General features: G+C 41.9%; 1 protein-coding gene across 1 annotated transcript in view; it reads right to left on the minus strand.

The window, feature by feature from the left end:
* The window catches only part of LOC145391751 (thioredoxin domain-containing protein 11), a 29,378-nt gene extending 12,744 nt beyond the window's left edge, over positions 1-16,634 (minus strand). Inside the window, exons 1-11 of the mRNA XM_080266289.1 lie at positions 16,622-16,634; positions 15,891-16,007; positions 14,860-15,011; positions 5,846-6,056; positions 5,258-5,500; positions 4,519-4,725; positions 3,965-4,162; positions 3,328-3,517; positions 2,709-2,856; positions 1,474-1,663; positions 441-582 (exon numbers count right to left, since the gene is read on the minus strand). Coding sequence (XP_080122415.1) covers positions 441-582; positions 1,474-1,663; positions 2,709-2,856; positions 3,328-3,517; positions 3,965-4,162; positions 4,519-4,725; positions 5,258-5,500; positions 5,846-6,056; positions 14,860-15,011; positions 15,891-15,986 — 1,777 coding nt within the window. The 5' untranslated portion in view covers positions 15,987-16,007; positions 16,622-16,634. The remainder of the gene's footprint in view (positions 1-440; positions 583-1,473; positions 1,664-2,708; positions 2,857-3,327; positions 3,518-3,964; positions 4,163-4,518; positions 4,726-5,257; positions 5,501-5,845; positions 6,057-14,859; positions 15,012-15,890; positions 16,008-16,621) is intronic.
* Positions 16,635-20,909: the final 4,275 nt, after the last annotated feature.

Consider the following 20,909-nt stretch of genomic DNA (forward strand, 5'->3'; position numbering starts at 1 on the left):
CACTTATTTCACAATTGCCATCACTTTACACTTCCATCGATCACTCTATTTGCCAATCCTGAAATGTCCTCAGAAGCACTGGGGCCTAAAGCTAATCTATGCAGTCTGGAGCATTCATCTCCTCCCAAAAGAATCATGTGAGCAATAAACTAACCATCCCATGGACTTGAACTCCTATGGGTCATATCTGGTTTCAATGTCTTAACTCACTAAACCACTTGGCATCTACCTGTTTGTTATAAGGTTACCATCCAATGTTTCTACTACATAATGAATAGCCATGGGGACATAACATACACTGCTGCCTCTTGTCTGATCAAAATAATTATCCCCATAAGGTTTATTATTTGTTCTGTAAGGAATTTGTCCAGTACGGCAGAGTTGTCTTATTTAATTAACGTCCTGGATGTGAGGCCACTGTATAATATATCCATGCTTACCAGAGAGGTCAGGTCCTGGCTGCTGGTCCCTAAGCAGTGCCAAGGGTGCAAGGAGGGAGCCATGGAAGAGACGTTTACACTGGTCTTCTGCAGCCCATGCCACCAGACGCTCTATGTGGTCATCTCTCTGGCCAGGGCCACCCTAGTGCAAGTACATCTCAGTCAATATCATCATCATTCACACTGTCACCCTAATTCTTTATTATTATCATCATTATCAGCATCACCTACCTATCTCTATATATCTACTGCCTGACACCTTACCTTGTGAGAGAGAAAAGGACCTAGGTATCTGTTCACCTTACATGCTCATACTCTTGTATTTTATCTCTCCATCTTGTCCTCAGTCTCCCTCTTCTCCTCCCATTCATCTCACTCTCATATAGTCTATGGTAATTGTGTTTTCATCTGACCAAACTTACCCACTCCCATAACGGAAATAATTAGTTATGGCTGCATTAAATTCGGTTAGCCTTAAAATGGAGGAAGGAATAAATCTCCTTGATTATAGGTTAAACTGGCCCTTCAATGACTAAACCTAGCCATCAACTATGCTAACAGGGGTTAGAAAACTGTCAGGTTTGAGTAAATGCACAATAGTTATCATCATCTTCATTTTATATCACAATTATCCCCGCTACTTCAATATCATTGCTTTCATGCCAGCTCTACTTCAACAATATTACCATCATCATCATCATCATTATAACCCTCTTGCTTAATGATCAAAGGGGTAGAAAGGATCCAGAATCATGGTGCTAGAATGATATACCTTCCTCCTGTAGCACTGATATAAGTAGGCAGCTCCACTGCTTGATTATACCTATGTCCATAATTTCCCTCCCTATCCACCAAAACGAGGATAATGTACTGAAAGAGAAGAGTTACTTCAGCTGACAGTTCAGCAGTTTCACACTGACATGCCTGGGCCACAACAACAACACATGGAGTGAGAAGTATACATAAACTAGACAAGAAAACTACAGTACAGTATAGTACTCTACATTTGCTACCCTATACCTACAAAACTAACCTCCTCTTTCTTCCCCTCAGAAGGGGTAGTCAAGGGGGCAGTGCTCTGTTTGTTGTTCTGCGTGGTGTTACTTTGGCAGCACACTGAGTAATGTTCCCAAGGACTGTACTGCAACACCAGCTCACGGCACGAGTCGCTGAACACTGTCATCAGGCTGTTTACATGCTGGAGAAGTCCCGTTGACTCCACCCTAACAAACATATCATCATCATCACTGCCACCATCATCACCAACGTTATATTCATCACCATCATCATCCCAACTTCTTTTCCCACCTGAGGATGGGGTGAGGTGGTGTCCAATGAGCATGAAGATAACTGGGTAGAGGGAGATTGGTCAAAGGCTGTCCAATTAAACGGTTCACACTCTCATTCACTCACCATTCAAGCCCTAGAATCCCGGCTAAAGATCATACTGTCATCAACTTTTCTCAAAGTGCCAGTGAATAAGCCAAACAACAATTCATTCATTCTTCATTCCTTCATAATTCTCAGCTTCATGAATAAACAACATATAAATTGTACTGAAAATAACAGGTCATACTGGTTGCTGTTTTGGATAAGTCCTAACAACTTTTCCTTAGCAATTTATTCTGCACATTACAGCTCAAACTATCCTCTCACGTTATCTATGAAAAGAATTTATTGTTTATTCAATGCCACAGGGGAACTCAGGCTGGTCAACTAGACTTAAATGTTGGGACTGAGCAGCCTAGCCCTGTGCCCTTATGCTCCTGATAGGGAAAAAATGATTGGATGATGGATGGATGAATGGATGAAATAACATACTGGTGCAAGAGGATATTAAGATACCTGTATTAGGTAAAAGAAATTGCTAAGAAAGAGGTGCTACGAAGCCTTCTTATTAATTCTGCAAGTTACACCTTCATATCCTCCTATTTGTTACTAATAAGAATTATGTTCATACTGAAATAAGTAGCATACAAGAGAATATTAAAGTCTAATATGCAAAACAAATAACTACGAAGCCACCTAGGCCACCTAATATACAGTCCTATGATTACAGTTTCTTCACCTTAACTTGGCCCACATTTTCATTCTTTTGCAGCTTATTTCAAATTGCTCAATGATACAAAATGATAATACTGCAGCTCTATATCATTTCCGTAACTTTTATTTTTTCATAAACAGCATCATGTCTAGTGTTAAAACTCAGCATTCAAGACAGTGAGATGGCAATTTTAGGTCAAGTTAAAGAGAAAACAGTATACATACCCTGCGCCTGGAGTGGAACAGTGCTCATCATTACCCCCCGATGCTTTGCTGGTGGGGTGGACACACACATCACACACTTTGCTAGGCCGACCAAAACTCGAGGCATTGGGCTGCTCAACAGATGGAAGGCTGCGGCAACACGTCTCATCTACGCAGGTAAGAGACTTTTCATGTACCATTACCAACAGTAATGCATAAAAATCAACAAGGCAGAGAAAATTATTATTATTAATAATAAACAAAAATAAGAGGAAGAAAAATTACCCACTATTGCGAGTTAGTTTTCTTCTGGGGGACTCGGCCACTCCCACAATCTGATTACTATGCTGCAGTTACATGAAATTCAATATGCCTCTGTTATATAATAGGAATAATTCTCCTTGGTTACTAAATAAATCAACCTTCCAATCAGACTACATATGGCCATCAATTGGCCTGATGGGAGTTAGAATCTGTCAGTCTCAAATACATGTGGCAAATGTTTACAAGAAACTTTAACCCACATATTAAAATTATTATTAGGATACAAAAGTAATCTAATACAAGTTCTTTCAAGGTGCAGTATGGGGATTTGGGGATAAGCTACAGTAACTCTCTTCTTTTCTTCAACAATACTTACCTTCAAAGTTAATCTGTTGGCGCGAGAAGTGTAGTGCCTGGAGTTGATCTTGTATGTATCCCCGACACACCTTCTCTGCCCGCCTAAGGTGACTGCGGCCCCGGGTCCTGGATGATCCCAGGTACTTCACTAGGTTGCTCACACCACTCGACTCGTTGGAGTTGTGGTAATCCAATGACACCTCTCGTAGCTGCAAAAATGCAATCTAACCTTAAGTCTTCACAGTAATATTTTGTCCATTCCATCTTTTTAATGCTCTACTAGTCCAATTAGGGTTGAAATAAAGAACTATCACTATGCACTTCAAGCCACCAAAAATATAAACTACTGTTGCAAAATCGTAATCACTTATAGAAAAAAATTAACTCCTACAACACATACTTTGCAGAAAATTCTGGCTAAGGCAGACAAATTTTATTTAACTTGAGAGACTCCATCCAGGTGAAAGGCTTAATCCTCATCTTACAGATCCTACACAGTTTTCCCCTCTATGTGGAAGTGGACAATCCAAAATTAAGAAAAGGAAACAGACAAGTACATGGTATTAACAGAGCCTCAAGGATAACGAAACTTACGCTAACTTCTGTGCCCCACCTAGAAAATACACCAAGTCATTTGGACACTCTTTTTAACTAACCAGTGTAAATGGGTCGTTGGCAAGATGGTACGGATTATCTGGAGTGAAGAGCATGAGCAGAGGCCCTCTTTGCAACATCCTATCCACTACGAAGCTCTTACTGCCGGAGAGATGGAGCCATGCAGCTGTCTGGTCCAGCCTCTTGTTTACCCAAGCGTTGATGGTCTCACTGTCTGGGTTCTTAGCACCAGTGAAACCCTGCAACAGAACCACTGGATACTACACTATGGTATTTTATCATCATCACCATCATCCCCAGCACCACCACCACCACCACCACCACTAATCTGACCTTTTTACCTAACCTATGGATGGGGTGTGGTGGGATCCAGAAACAACGAGAGAAAAAACATGAAAGAGGGAGATCTATCAAGTTAACATCCAAGTGAGCCACACGCTCACTCACTGTTCATATATCAATCAAACCTTTGGAATCCTATGTCCACCTCACTGGCCCAACCATCTACATACATTTTGGTAATTTTCTTTTTTGATGTACTTAACATACGTCAACCATATAAAGGCAATCAATAAATTCTTATGTTAATGCTCACCAAAGTTGTATTCCACAGCACCAGATGGATTGGCTGAGTGAGGTTGAGTGAGAGAGCAGATGCCACGCGAGGATCGGTGACCACTGCCCAAGTGATTGAGCTAGTGTGGTCCTGCTGTAAGGATCGCAGCGCTCCGAGGTAGAAGGAGGTGAAACCTTTGGGTAGCTGATACCCTAAGCCAAAATTGTAGAAGCCAAGAACAACAGCCTGGGAATGTGCAAGCGAAAGCTGTAATCAATGGAGCAGCATCGCCACCATCATCCATCCTGATCTCCTTTCCCACCCAATCAATGAAGTAAACATTATATATTAGCTGGATAAATCATACCCTCAATAAACACCTTTTTCTGATGTGGGAGTGCTGGAGAGGTATGCCTTCATATGGTGTACTGAAATAAGTGAGCACCTCCAATGTTTGGTCAGACATACATCCTTCAGCCCTTCCTTATGCTCAAAATGAGGATGGTGGACTGCAGGAGATGGGTAACTCTGCCTTTAGTCCATCAGGTTCACATCCAAATGAACTGGGGTTGCAACTACTACAAGTACTATCTAATCTGGGTATAATTCTCCCATCCGAACAGTATATGGTACTGTAATAACAAGACATACAGTAATACAATAAAACTATAAAGCTGAATAAAATCATCTGATTGCAGCAAGTGCATACTATAAAGGATGTCATTGTACTGAGGGGTTTGAAACTGAGAAACCGACCGCTAAATCTCTTTCCACGTACATTGTACTCCATCTGCAGTCTGACGAGATCCGAGTGTGCTGCTACATGGGCAAGAGGTCGTAGTGCCTTTGAGAGGAAACGTATAAGATGTGGTGCTGAGAGGGGCCCACTGTAGGCTAAGGCGCGTGTCTCCAGCCCTGACGATGCCCGCACATGTAGCACCACTGCGGGGTAGGTGCGGATCTTGAACCGACCCTTGCACTCAGACCCTGGGTGCCAGCAGTTAATGGCAGCAAAATAAATCTGTATGAAGTAAAAGAATAATATTAATGTCATACCTCTTCCTCCTCCTCCTCCTCCTCCTCACTGCCATTACTGTCATCAGTGTAAGTCAGGCATGTGTTTTAAAATATCACAACTTTTTCTACACAAACCTTTAAGTTGAGGGATACTGGCAAATTAGTTTTATATGTAGTAATGAATTTTTAGTATGCCAACATTTCTTCAACATCCTGTGGACTTGATGTCTAAAAAGAATATAATAAGGGCAACTTATAATGAAGACTTGTGAAACCTTGTCCAAATGAACTTCATGGTCATGGCAATTCTCTCTCTCTCTCTCTGTAACCTCCATTTCTCTTTACATACCTGCTCATGATGATATCGCGCAGCCTTCTCCAGTTCCCACCGCAGCAGCTGACAATCACGATCCCAGGGCGCATAATACACCACTAAAGACAGGTCGGCCGCCAGCAGCCTTTCCGTCAAGCGTCCCACATCACCAGTGTAAAAGTCCGACACCAGGGAGTGGCGGGGGAAGAACGGCTGTGGGGGCGGTGTTTTCCTGACCATTGGCCCTCTGCAAGGTGTATTTAAACCCTTTCAGTAAAGATGGCTTGGTATTTCAGTATTATTGCTATCTTATTTTTTATTTCATTTTTCTGTAAGTATATTTAATTTTTACTGGCACCTTATTTTTCTTTTACTGCCATCTTATTTCATTTTTAGTATGAACTTGTTTAATTTATACTGGTATCTTGTTTCATTTTATTGGCATCTTATTTCATTTTTTTCATTTATATTGGCATCTTGTTTAATTTTATTGGCATCTTATTTTATTTTTGCTGGCAATGTATTCACTGTTACTGGTAGTTTACTTCATTTTTACTGGCATCTCAGTGCCTTTGCACACGCTTTTATTTAATTTTCACTGTTAATTTATTTCATTTTTATTAGCATCTTACTAAATTTTTTGGCACCTCTTCTGTCTTTCTTTCCACTTCCTTCTGCTTATGGGTGACTATATACTCCCTCCTCTCTCTTTCTTTCCTTCATTCTTTCCTCTTCCTTCTGCCTGTGGGTGACTCTACACTGAGTGACAAGCCAAATGGTTTCTTGTACACCAGGAAACCATTTACTATGCCAGGTGGTAACCATTTCACCAAATTATGGCACCTGGTGGTTCAGTGGGTCAGTAAGGCACTCCAATCAGACTGAGCCTGTGTAGGTTTATATCCAAGGGGAGGTTGGGGTTTATTGCTCACGTAATGCCACTCAGGGATGAGTGAGGCTGGCCACGCTCTTCTTGAAGACCAACTTGCCTAGCCCTGGACTCCTCCACTCCTCATGAGGCACCACAGGATTGAATGATGGATGGATGGATGGATGGATGGATTTTTCTTTTACTGGCATCTTATTTCACTTTTATTAACATCTTATTAATTTTTACTGGTCCTTTATTCACTTCTACTGGCAATGTTATTTATATCTTTATTGGCACCTTATTTAATTTTTACTGACATTAAATGCTTTCAATGTTTTATGCAGTTCAAGAGACCCCTCATCTTAAGGGGATTTATGCAATGATAAAAAAAAGTTGCATACATGGTAATGTATTTTTATTATCACATCCTCAATCCCATTTTGCTTTATATAGACAGAAGTGTGAGGCCTCAGGGCTAGACTATTAGTCTCAACATTTAAGCAATGGTGACCAGCCTCACTCTCCCCTGTGCAACATTATAGAGGTTTTAAATACAGTACAATCAATGTCATACACTGATGGTCGTATTCTTGTTGATCCCCTAATTATTTTATTTATTTTTTGTATTAAACATCAGTATTCTCTGCTATATCCATTAAGGCAATTTTGATACAGAGACAGAGTGCATCAAAAAACATGAAATAGAATGTCAATGTCTCAATGTAGAAATAAATTAGAAAGGAGAAGGAACAAACTGGGAAGGAAGATACAGCCATGAGGTAAAGTTTGTTGACAATCCACTGCCAGCACTGTGTTCTGCTCTCCATATTTCTCATTCCTCCCCAAATGACAGACAGTATCTTTCCTTCTCATAATCTATTGTAGTGTGCTTCATACTGCTATCGAATATAAACAGTTCATGATGCATCTTCCACTGCCTCAGCCAGCAAAGTGTCAGTGAACTTTTGCTTGTGGTTGTTCACAGAGCCTTCCAAGCTGATGAAAATATGGCATTGCATTTTTCTCAGTATGTTATTGCTAAAGCCTGATTATTTTATTCAATTAACAGTAGCCTTCATTGTGAAGAGGCTGATGCTTTACAAATCAAGATGTTATATTTTTTCTGATACTACAGTAAAAAAAAAAAAAAAAAAAAAAAAAAAAAACTTTCTCCACTTAACCTAAATTAAAATATCATATCACACACACACACACACACACACACACACACACACACACACACATTTAAAAAAAAAATTATACACATACAGATTTGAAAAAAATTATGCCAACAATCAGAAATCAGAACGAGACGAAAAAATTTGCAATACAACTGAATAAATGGAGAAATCATAACAAGAAAAAGGCATGATACAAAATGTATACAGCCTATGAAAGTATGGCATAGTGGCATAATCACAAGTGATCAAATTAAATACAAAACAATCAATTCCCTATAAAAGCAAACTTAACTGTAGACAAAGCAGAGGTTTAACAGCTAAAATAATGCTGCTTAAAAAATAAGAAATGAAGAAAATGCACTTTTATATGTCAATTCTCTAAAAGCAAACTTAATTCTACATGAATCAGAAGTTTAATGGCTAAAATGATGCTGCTTAAAAAAAAAAAAAAAAAAAATGTGCTTAAGACACTAATATCAGGCAGCAAACTTTTCAAATTAACTCTCAGTGGAGTTACAATTACTGTGCTCGACACATACGCAGTATTACTGTACACACTACTCACAGAACTATACCCACATACTGAAATTGTGTTTATTAGGAAGACAGAAAACATTTGTACCTGAAGACAGTGCAAGATGGGCCAAGAACAGTTTTGTCTTCACAGAAAGTATGTGGGTATGATATAATTCTTCCACATGAACATGTTACGGCACCGTGAAATCAAAACACAGCACTGTACTTGACCACCTGACTGAATGGCTGCACTTAGGAATTTCATGCTAAATAGTATAAGGCAATTTCCTGCAGATGAGAGATATACCACAGTTAAAGCTACTGTTACTGTTGCTGTTGTGGCCCCTGGCTCATCTATTGCAAAGGTGAACCCAGTGGACTACAGGATGAAGTTGGCCCTCTCCTACAGGTCACTATCCTCCTTTGGGGTACAGGGAATGAGCTGAGGATGTTTTGAATACCTGAACAGCAGAGTTACCATGTTATTTTGATGTTCATACAGGATGACATCCCTCTCCAGCACTGCACAGTCAAAGCATTAAGTACAATTATATAGACCAGAAATCTTATTGCATACTATGAATAGAAGTCAAAGCACTAAGATTAAAAATACTAAACTTTATACTGCATACTAAATACCGCAGTCAAAGCAAAAAAGATATAAATATAATACTAAAAATCTTACTGCACACTATCACAGTCAATGCATCAATTATACATAAACATTAGTAAAATCCATATGCATACTAAATATATCAGCCACTGCATTGAAACTATACTAAACTCATATTGCATACTATAAATATCACATTCAAAGCATTTGGATAAATACTATGGATTAAGCTGCCTACAACAAAAACCAGTCAAAGCAATATGAATACAAATGCTATAAATTACACTACATACTAAGCATACCACAGTCAAAGCAATACGAATAAAACTAGAAATCATAACACATAGTCCTATTTACTGTTAACCCCTTCAGTATGATTACCCAGTGCAACATACTCTTATCTCATTTCTGCTATGTTAGTTCCACACAGCTAAGGGATGATTCCTCATACAGAAGGGTTTAGACAGCCTGGGGACTTATTATAGTTGAATAAAATCATCTGGTATTAGTCACAAGAAAACACTGTAAATAGGACAAACCCAGGCTGAGGAGGTATGGTGATGTCTGTTAAATTTACTCATGCTGCGAACCTGAATTTTCTTTTTTTTCCCATCTCAGAAGAAACTTACAGTAAAGGGTTTTCAAACACTTTGCAGTACCCTCCTTAATATGAGAACATCTCTCTGTACATATTCTTGTTTCTCCCAGATCATTTTACTCAACTAACGGGATACGATTCACAGAGATGGGGTAATATATAATCTGCACTGACCTCTTGAACACCATAATTCTTGCTGATGCCAGATCATTTAAGTCAGTTTGGGGCAGACCTTTCACAGTGAATGAGTATAGTTCCCCATGGCTACAGAGATACATATATACCCTCATGACAGGGCCACCCTTATGACTATTTGCTGTTAACGCCTTCATTTTCGTGATGTATTCTTTAGTGTATTCTTGCTGCTACCAGACAGTTTTATTCAGCTAAGGAAAGCCCTTCAGCAGTGAAAAGCTTAAAAAAGACTACTTGTAACCCCACCAATTCACAAAGCCTGTTCTAATGTGAATACAATTGTCTGGTAGCTGCAAGAACATAATAAAAACTACGTTACTGGACTGAAGGCGTAAGGTCCTCAGTTTCCCCACATTTACAATTTAAACTGTATGCAAAAACGCTGAGATGCTGTGGAAGACATACCCAACTCATAACACAGACTGCCTGCCCTGTATAAATCTTTGCCCCACATATAAACAACTATGCTACACAAATGGAAGATGACAGGCCATTCCTATGATAACTGCAGGATGAATTACACAGTATCATAATTTTTAGACACAAATGTTGGGGAAAACTGGAGGAAGTGGTAAATCAACTTCGTAGGTTTCAATGGCACAATTTTTATTTAATTTACTGAGGGTTTAACAGCAAAAAATGGATGTCAAAATGGGCTGCTGTACTTGGACTGTAAATAAACTTCTTTGGTACTGTACTTGGACTGTAAATAAACTTCTTTGGTAACTATGGAAACTTAAAAGAGAGTTTTCTTTAGTTTGCTGAGGCCTTAGTAGGAAAAAGAAAACAGAAAAATGTGTTAATAAAGGCTGCTTATTATGAGCACGAACCTGTGATTTCTTCCATTTGAACAATGCATGACACTGAAATCAAGACCCGGCACTACATAAAATAATGCAAGATAAATGAACTTCACCCTTACCCTTCAGATGTTATGGCCCATGAACTAGTGGAAGAGATTACACAATATTAGTCTTTATGATACTAAAGTACGTACTGATCTTGTGGCTTTTACATTACTATAACTACCGTACTGCTTACAGGTGACCCAGTAAACATGTGAGTACCTTATGTTACTCTTGGGCTGGTTTTGAGTATGATAATAAATGCATAACACTGGTCCAACTCTCAACCATTAGGGCTATAGTAGTTACGTCTATGGATGAAATTGGTCTCTGACACTTCACCCATACGATCATACATAATTTAGCTCTGTTACAGATGAAAGCTGAACCTATACTGATAGTTTTTTACACTCATGGTTGATGTAGCATTTTTTAAACTCCAGGTTAGTTTAAAAAGTATCCTCCTAAAGTTTCACACACACTTCCTGGGGCACTCTGTATAGTAAACATATATACCGGGTATGTGATGTGTTCTGAAATGTCACAATGGGAAAATGGGTAAAATGGCTTTAATGGTTCCATTGCAACTTTATTAGACAATTTTTCTTTATTGTGGATTTAACAGCAACAATGAACATCAAAAGATGAAAGACATATGAAGACTTCATGCCATGAGTATTCTTTTCCTTATTTTTTTGTGATCTTTGCTGAACTGTGTTTTTAAATTTTTTACAATCTTTGCCATTACAACCAGAGGAAAGTCTATAAAAGCTGCCTATTCTAAAGTTCCAATGTTCCACATAAAGCTGATAGGGCAGTTTACAGTACCAGTTGTATGAAAAAGCTGTGATATTTAAGAAAACATCTCAAATATATAATGAGGAATGCCTGTATTCTATGCTACACTCTTTTGCATGTATATAACGCTTCCACAATGATGGTCTTTTTTTTTTTTAAATTATTATTATTCTTTTTTAGTTTAGTCTTTCTAACTTCAGACAATTTTATTAGAGTAAGGAAGATGTCTTATAGTGAAGAAATTAAACAACTGAGAATAGGGATGTCTTTTCCATTTTGTTCTTGCTCTCCCTATGCTTCAATTCAGCTTAGGAGAGACTTTCTGAACTGGAGGGGGTTAGATATAGCTTTAGTAAACCCTTTTAATACATCAGGTCATTCCTAAGTTGACTTGAGTTATCTAGTAGCAGCAAGAATGAACTGAAAAGGATGCCACCCAGACTCAGGGGATGAAGGGAGAGAATGAATCCCTCTGATTTAAGAAGTCCCACCTAAACTGAATAAAATCATCTGGCACTAACAAGAACAAAATAGATGTCACTACACTGAAAGCATTAACAAATTTTAACCCTTCGACTACTAGGATCTCTCAGCTTGATAAAATCATCTGGTGTTAGCCTAAATAAAACACAGTACCTTAACACAACAGTGACAGCAAAAGGGTCAATTGAGATCATTTTTAACCCTCTAATTACTTTAATTTCTCTCCATCCTTAATGCGATGATATATGTCACTGGTTTATTCTAGCAACCTCCAGATGATTATATTCAATTTAGGAAAGATGTTTTGTACTAAAGAAGTTAATGAAACCTGTATGTACTCTAATCCCTCCAAAATTTAAAAGAAAAAAAAAAAAAATCCATCCTAAGTGTACGTGACTGGCTGGCCTTATCCCAGGGCGCCAAACTGCTGGCAACAGCTGTTTCTGCCTCTCCTCACACACAGCTGCTCTATGCTCTTATATCTAACAATTTCCAGGGCAGATTTCACTTTCAAAACATTACTTTGGAGGTACAAAAAAAAAAAAAAAAATCGTCTGAAGGAAGCAAGATAAAATCGTATGGCAGCAGAAAATATAAAATAAAAAATTGAACACATCATTGGATTAAAGGGGTTAAACTGATCCAATGTTAGCATGTATAAAGTACCCCTTTAATCAACAGCAGAAAGAAGGTTAAATGTGTACATACTGCTGTAGCTAATAATGTGCAGCTGAGTTTTGCATATATAGTATCAGGTATTTTAACATGTTACAATGGGATCAGAGGCTGTATTCTGAGTGATACAGGAGGCTTCGTTTCACCTATTCCTTAGCAATATATTTTTCACATTAGCTACACCTTAGCATTCTCTTGTATGGTATTTATATCACTTTCATTTTAACAGGGTCTGCATCAATAACATACAAGAAGTACCGAGGTGCGAAATGCAAAATAAATCACAGGGAAAGAAGTGTTATGAAATCTCCAGTCACTTAGAATATGAACCAAGGGCCATTACAGTATACTGTACTATAATAATGCTGGCATATATGAGATCATAAAGGTATATGAGAAGAATATAATTTAGTACTCAAGAGAAAGGAGCCTTGCTAGGAAAGTGTTACATTACTGATAATTCTATACATACAGTTGCTGAGCAACTGGCAGATACAGCATATTATTTAAGATACAGCATATTATTTATCATGTAATAGATTACAACTCTGCAACATTACACACCTACTGGTACTGCTCCATCAAGAGCACAGGGGCCCAATTCAAACATTTTAGGGAAGAAAGACTGTGCACTAACTTCCCAGTGGCATTATTTGAGTAATAAATTCCAACCATCCTTTACAGTAATACATTACAGTACTTCTTTTAGTACCTATATACAATTACAGTAACCTGGGAAATGCTGACACAGGGATGTTGGATGTCATATTTTTGGAGAAGACTGCATTCAGACAACTTAGCAGTACCCGCATGTTAACCCTCTCGGGAAACCTGGCCCACACACCCCTATCCCCCCTCCTGGTTTCGGCCCAGCCAGATATTTCCTCCGCACTGAAAGTACGGTTTATACTTTTTGTAACAGAATGGGCCCTAATGCAGATACCAATTATTCTTTTGTTGCATTGGAAAGCCACAAGGTGTAGCTTTCTTTTATTCTTGGGCTGTTAATTTGCAGACTTATAAATTTATGCTGGGGGCGCTCACCATCCACTCACTCGATGAAGTGCTGCTGTCAGGTGTCTGCCCTTTCATCTCCTCCATCATTCTTTCCTTTCATCCTCTACTGTCTTCCTTTCCTTCATTCTTTCCTTGTCCTTCTGCCTACGGGTGACTTTACACTCCCTCTTCTGGTTTTCTTTCCTTCATTCTTTCCTCTTCCTTCTGCCTGTGGGTGACTCTACACTAAGTGACAAGCCAAATGGTTTCTTGTACACCAGGAAACCATTTACTATGCTGGTGGTAATCATATAACCAAATTTTGGTGCCTGGTGGTTTAGTGGGTAATTACTGCGCTCCAATCGGATTGAGCCAGTGAAGGTTTATATCCAGGGGATGGTTTGGGTTGATTGCTCATGTAATACCACTCAGGGATGATTGAGGTTGGTCACTCTCATCTTAAATGTCAGGACCAACTGCCTAGCCCAGGGCTCCTATGCTCCTCATGGGGCAATGCAGGGTTGGATGATGATGGTATATTTATGTAGAAATAAGTGTGTGAATAATATACTGCGTTCATTCACAAAGAAGTTGGAACTTATCGAGGAAGTAAAATATATACCGTACTGTACCACTATAGTCAATACAATCCCTCTTCTGTTTAACACCAAAGTAATATAAACATATATTATGCAGTCTCTGAGTACCATAATTAAGTGTACAGAGCACATGAAAATTTGTTATAGTACTATTTTCTGGTCCCAATCAAAGCGAGATTTATTGTAATATATTAGCCACAAAAAGTAAAAGACCGTCGCTTGCAGCTTGGACCTGCGAGACACACGTTTACAGTTAAGCACACCACTGTCAGACATAGGACCATATAATGCATATAAAAGCCGATCATACATTTTTCTTTCTTTTGTTTTTTCATCCAGTGGTTCATATGCATCTAAATGCATGAAAACCCAGAGGGGAGTAGGTAGATCATACGCGTCCAATGCGTACCGTGAGAGGGGGTATGGAAATCATATGCGTATGAAAACCGCGAGGATTGATTTTGTGTCAAATTAACTTGAAACCTGGTTGTAAAGATGATGCATAAAAACAGGATCATTAATAATTATCCAAAACCCACTTTCTGCTAAAAATAAAAGTACAAAAACAGAAGATAAAAAAGGAAAACCAAGAAATTTAACTGACAATAAGCAAGGAGTCTAGAGTCCATGGTTGTACAAAAACACAAAAGTCCCATTACCAAATTTAGTGCAGTACTCACTTGCTTTGTACCACGATGATTAGTGCCACGAACAGGAAAATCAACTTGCAGGCCAGCATGATCTTGTCCTCCACGTACTTCCTGAAGGAGAGTCTGGGGGTGTGTTGCTTGTTCCGCCTCTCCTGCTCCTCCTCCTCCTTGCTTCCCGCCTCCTGTCAAACATGCCAAGTTAGTGCTTTTGTCACCAGATCTACAGACATTTGCTTCATACTAGTACTGGATTTTGATGACCATTATATAATTAGTCCATATTTTGTGGTACCGTAGCTAAAAAATATGAAAACAACGACCTCAGGATGAAGGTATTAACGAAGGTGTGGTTTGAGCTGTAAAGCGCAGAGAGGTACCAGTATCAGAAATATGGGCCATATTATTAAAACTGGAACCACAAGTTACAAGGAAGCCTCTCATTTTTAATGCTTATTAACTGAAAACCTGTAATCATTACATGTGATCAGCCTCCTATGCTAATTAAACTGTAAAGATATTAGTGCTATTTCTAGTGGCTGACAAAGTGCTGAAACTTAATTTGAATTAACAGACTCCCTTTTATGTGTGTTTTTTACCACTAGCTTTGTTTTATCAAACATGGGTTGATTTGACGTTGCAGGTGGCAGAGAACTGTTTTTATAGGCCTAAGTTAATGTAACCACATCTATCATCATATCTGATATAAGGCGTATTATGAGAAGGATAAGGTGCTTGGTCACAGATGTAGACTGCCACTATTGATATGCATGAAAAAGTATAGTAGCACAGTCAGAATACATTACAACCTCTTGTGATGTGGTTGGGGGAGGTTAATTTAACATCTAAAAAGATGTTCCTGACAATCAGATCAATAAGCTATATCAAATCAACCAACACAGAAAAAGAAAAAAAGAAATAATCTGGTTAAAAGAATAAAAAAACAAAACATGTAAACACTGGTCAAGATAAACAGGTGAACCAAAAAAAAAAAAGTGAAGAATATATTGGTAATGTTTTATGTCCTAGCAATGTTGAGAAACCTATTAACTTGATGACCCTACCTCCTGTGCCTCCTCCTTCCTCAGTGGGTCCTCCTGGTGGGCTGCGGGCTCACTCTCATCGTTCGTCACACCCGCCTCTTCCTCTACCCCAGGCATCCCACCACCATTGCGTATCTCCTGACAAATGCATAAAGGATTAGATTAACTGTGTCTGCCTCCTGCCAATATGAAGAAGGGTTATTTTAATTGTGTCTACCTCCTGCTCGAGAGGATTGAACCATCAGATCTGACATGAGGACCCTACCAGGACCTAAATACCAGAAGTGATGTCTGTAAGCACACTGTATGGTAAGCAATGGTAACAGGAGTAATTCTCTCAACCTTCTATTACTCACTCAGCTGAATAAAATCACCTGGTGTAGGTGAGATAGAATATTAATTCAAAGCTCTTCGGACCTGGCTGGGGTCAGCATTCAGTAGAGACCCCGACTGAGACTCTGAATACAATCGTCTGGGACTGGCTGCAAAGGCATACATCTGCTGTCCCAACTATTAAAAGGTTAAGGGAAGAATTATATCTCATTTTTGTAAGAGTACACGACACCGAGATCAAGACAAGATTTGGATTATGTCTATCGACTGTAAAGAGGTCATTTATGGCATACAAATACGCCTGTCAAGTTCCAATCACTCCCTAGAATACGCCATACAACACCCTATTATACATCCAGGTCCCTAATGAATGAAGAAGTGGGTGGAGAGGGACAAATGTGAAATCAACACAATCTCACCTCCAGCCAAGGTCCCGTGTTGTCATATAGTAAACAATAAGCAATGCCACTTACATTTATAAACAGATCCTGACGTCGAAAAGAAAACAAAATAGCATCGGAACTTGTACAGTGTGGGTTCCGATAGAAGGATAGGTTTATCGCTAGAGGTACTGAATTATACTAAGAGAGTGACGTAGATTAAGAAAGTAAAATAATCAAATTTATAATATAGCCAATGACCTATCATGGTTAGCCAGCTCGCCCAGGGGAGAAATCTGATTATTTCTTGAATACGCCCATTAGATTTGCTGTTGTTAGATGCAGTATTTTCAGTACGCGATGGAAAATAATAATAAACTCAATTTTAGCAAATCAAAACTCGTGTCCAACTCCTCGTTCGTTCTCATTTGCAAAGTTATATAATAGATGTAGCCCGACAAGAGATTCTTAGCTGACATTGAAACCCTTGTTAATGAAAACACAGCATAGCACTAGTACACTAAGTTCGTTCACGCACAAAGCAATTTATACTATGAACTGAAGCACCTCTTACTAGGCCATTAGGCATAATAATCTAAGTGGCAGATTTCCAGTGACAAAAATATGATTTCTAAACACAAACTGTCTGAAGTGCCCACCCCCACGAGAAGCCCAGGTAGGGGTGTCGCAACACCCACCCCAGGGAAGACCCACTGCCCAACACCCACCCTAGGAGGAGACCACGGGGAGGCGCATAGTGAGCGCGTAAGGCCCGGACGAGACAGGCCTATGTCCCCTGGGACCTTGCGCCCCTCTTCCCCGCAACGCAGCCACCAGCAGGAACGCCGCCCCGGCAGACTACACTGCAGCCGGGCCAGCCCTCGCCTGGATCGGGGTGGGACTTGTCCTAGCACAGTCCCAAGCAGCACCGTGGTGATGGTCACCGTCTGCTCTTCGGCTGTTGCCCCCTGCATCACAGTGGTGACGGCCACTATTCGCACCAGGAAGGAAGATATGGCCACTGTCCGCTCATCAGCTGCAGCTGCTCCTGGGAGCAGCACCGCGGTGATGGCCACCGTCTGCATCGGGAAGGAAGAGACAGCCACACTCCGCTTCTCGGCTGACAACCCAGAGAAAGGCAGAACCGCAGTGATGGCCACCGTGTGCACTGGGCTAGATGCCCTTCGTCTGCCATCTTCTCAGGGAGCAGCACCATGGTGATGGCCACCGTCCACACTGGGAAGGAAAACACGACCACCATCCGCTTCCCGGCTGTTGTCTCGAGGGCCTGTGGAACCGCGGTGACGGCCATTGTCTGCACTGGGAAGGAAGGGACAGCTACCGTACGCCCTTCGTGCACTGCCCTTGTGACTACCCCTCTGGAGGAAGTCCCTGGTTTGGCTCACCACCCATCCAGAGGCCGAGTGGGACACCTTTCTCTCTCTCCCCACAGGTGCAGTTCCCCCAAGGAGTTGCAGCTGGAGGAACTTTGGCGAGAGCCCATCACGAGCCTGTGGATCAGTGCCCTGCAGCCATTACCTGGGTGACGCCCTTTGCTGATGGACTCTATGAGGAAGGGACGCCACTGGCAGCTCCTGACGGCGGCTCTACCCAGCAGAGACTGCAGCCCCCAGACGCCCAGGGGCATCCCTAGGACTCTGGGGCGTGACCTCCCCAGCCCCGCCAGCAAGCAGTCCTCCTCCAGGAGCAGGCAAAGGCAAGCATGCCTGCTTGCCCTGTTCGGCCCCAGCCCCGAGGGCCGCCTTCCCCACCGAGACCCCACTAGGGAAGGGCCTCCCTCCACACCCACCAGCAGCCCAGCCTGGACGACCCAGCCCCCAGCAGTAGTCCCGTGTCTCCTACAAGAAGGCACACCTGATGAGCTACCTCCCACACCCAAGCGTCACCTGTAAGGCAGCCCAAACCCACAGCAGCCCAGACCAGAGTCAGCTAGTCTAATTGTGTCCCCTTAACTTGATTTGTGTATATTATTAATATTGTACTTGTTCTGATTGTAACTAAGGCAATATACGAGTAAGGTTGGTCAGCTGAGTTTTTATGCCCTGTTCCTTTTGTTGTGTATTCTAGTTCCGGTCTTGAAAGACAACCCCAGCTCAGTAGCTAGTGTTCTAAGGACGAGAGGTCTGTCCTAAGAACACCTAGCATAACACCGTCCCTCTGTCTACCTAAGGAAGCCATCTAACGTATCGAGTACTACATGCCCAAAGACAGGGATGTGGTATATAGTATTTTGTTTATAACGTACATGAAATACCCACCCCAATTAAGTGGAGACCACAAGGAGGCACGTAAAGAGCCCAGTCGAGACGGGTCTATGTCCCCCGCCACCATGTGCCCCTCTTCCCCTTAATGGAGCCAGTGGGAAGTACGCCACCCGGCCACACTACTCTCCAGCCAAACCAGCACTCGCCAGGATCGGGGTGGGACTTGTGTACTCACAGACGCCAGTAGGACCGCGGCAACACCTGCCGTGCTTGCCAGGGAGGGAACGTGCACTGTACTTCCCTCACCTACAAACCCAAGCAGGACCTAGACAATGCCCATGGTGCTCGTCAGGGAGGGAGCGTCCACCGTACTTGCCTCACCTACAGGCCACACTGGGAGCAGGACCTCTACAATGCCCACCATGCTTGTCAGGGAGAGGACGTCCACCATACTCCTATCACCTGCCTTCCCAGGGCAAAGGAGAACCGTGGAGGTGCCCACCATGCCCATCAGGGAGGGAACGTCCACTGTACTTCCCTCAGCTGCAGCCCCCACCGGGAGCAGGACCGCAACGGTGCCCACCGTACTTGTCGGGGAGAGGACGTCCACTGTACTACTCTCACCTGCAGTCTCAGGGACTAGTAGAACCGTGGAGGCACCCACCGTGCCCGTAGGGGAGGGAATGTCCACGGTACTTCCCTCGTCTGCTACCCCTGTGGCTCCCTTTGAGGGCAACGGCCCTTGCTCGCCTCACTCCTCCGGAGGCTGGGTGGGACACCCCTCTCACTCCCCCCATTTCCCAAGGGGAGGAGCTTGCTCCCCAGTGGAGTCCCTGTCGGAGAGTGTCTGAAGTGGTTCCATTGTGAGCCTGAGAGTGTGCTCACTACAGCCAGTGCCTCGACATCACCAGCTGCTGCCAGACTCCCCGAGGAAGAGACGTCGCAGGCAGCCTCTGACGGCCTCTCGACTCTGGCAAGACTGCAGCCCCCAGCTGCTGAAGGACGCGCCCAGGACTCACGGCCGGGACCTGCCCAGACCAACCAGTGAGCCATCCTCCTCCTCAAAGGGCAGGCGCAGAGCAGCCACCTGTTCGGCCCCAGTCCTGAGGGCCACCACACACACACCGAGGCCCCACCAGAGAAAGGCCTCCCTCTACACCACCCCACAGCCTACACCAGATGATCCAGCACACGACAAGGGTCCTGAACCTCTCTCCAGAGCGCTCACCTGAATTGACATCTCCCACACCTGGGCGACACCTGCAACTACCTGGTCTCCCAGCTGTAGTCCAATTCCTATCCTTGTGTACTAGTATTGTGTTTAGTCTGTGTCATTGTACTGTGTCCTGCACTTGTATATTTTGTGGTAATATACGTGCAAAATTGGCTAGCCCGTGTTTGAGTCCTGTTCCTTTGGTTACATGCTGTAGACCCGGTCTTGGAAAGAACCCAAGTCAATTACTCGTACTCATAGAGCAAGAAATTGAGCTCTGAGTACGCAGCATAACAGTACGTACTTTGTGCATAAACGAACTTCGTGCATATGATGTGATCCTGAACACAAAGTACTTTGTTTCATATTCCTCACGTTATGCACATGAAACTTACTGCATAGGTAAACCTGCTTATGGATGCACAGACTTGGTGCGTGTGACATCGGGTTGCGTTACGGATATACTGAATTCCTGGGGGGATAGGGGGATAGGGATTGAGCCCCCTTAGTATTTTTGGCGTCCATGACCTTGGGTCTGTATCTATGCACATACGAAATTTCAACTTTTTAATTAGAAAAATGAAAATGCTTATCATTTGGAGGAGTCGAGAATGAGCTGAGCCCCATCCCAGAACTCCCAAATGTATAGTTCCTGTATTCCTTGCAACCTAAGTGAGCCAGTAAGTATACCCATATTTGTTTCCATTTCTTTATCTTCAGATCTGTGGATATTTTCTTGCCGGGCTAGGATTCGGGGAGTGTGCCCCCTCCCACGAACCACGTTTATGTGTAACCAAAGGCGTAATCAGAAAGGTGGCCGGGATGTCGCTAACCGAAAACCATTTATGGGGGATATCCCTCTAACCCGCCCGAAAGACTTCTTCTTGGG

Source organism: Coenobita brevimanus, chromosome 19 (assembly GCF_032717465.1).
Source record: "Coenobita brevimanus isolate Jiangsu-jjx chromosome 19, ASM3271746v2, whole genome shotgun sequence".
In the NCBI taxonomy this organism is placed as follows: domain Eukaryota; kingdom Metazoa; phylum Arthropoda; class Malacostraca; order Decapoda; family Coenobitidae; genus Coenobita; species Coenobita brevimanus.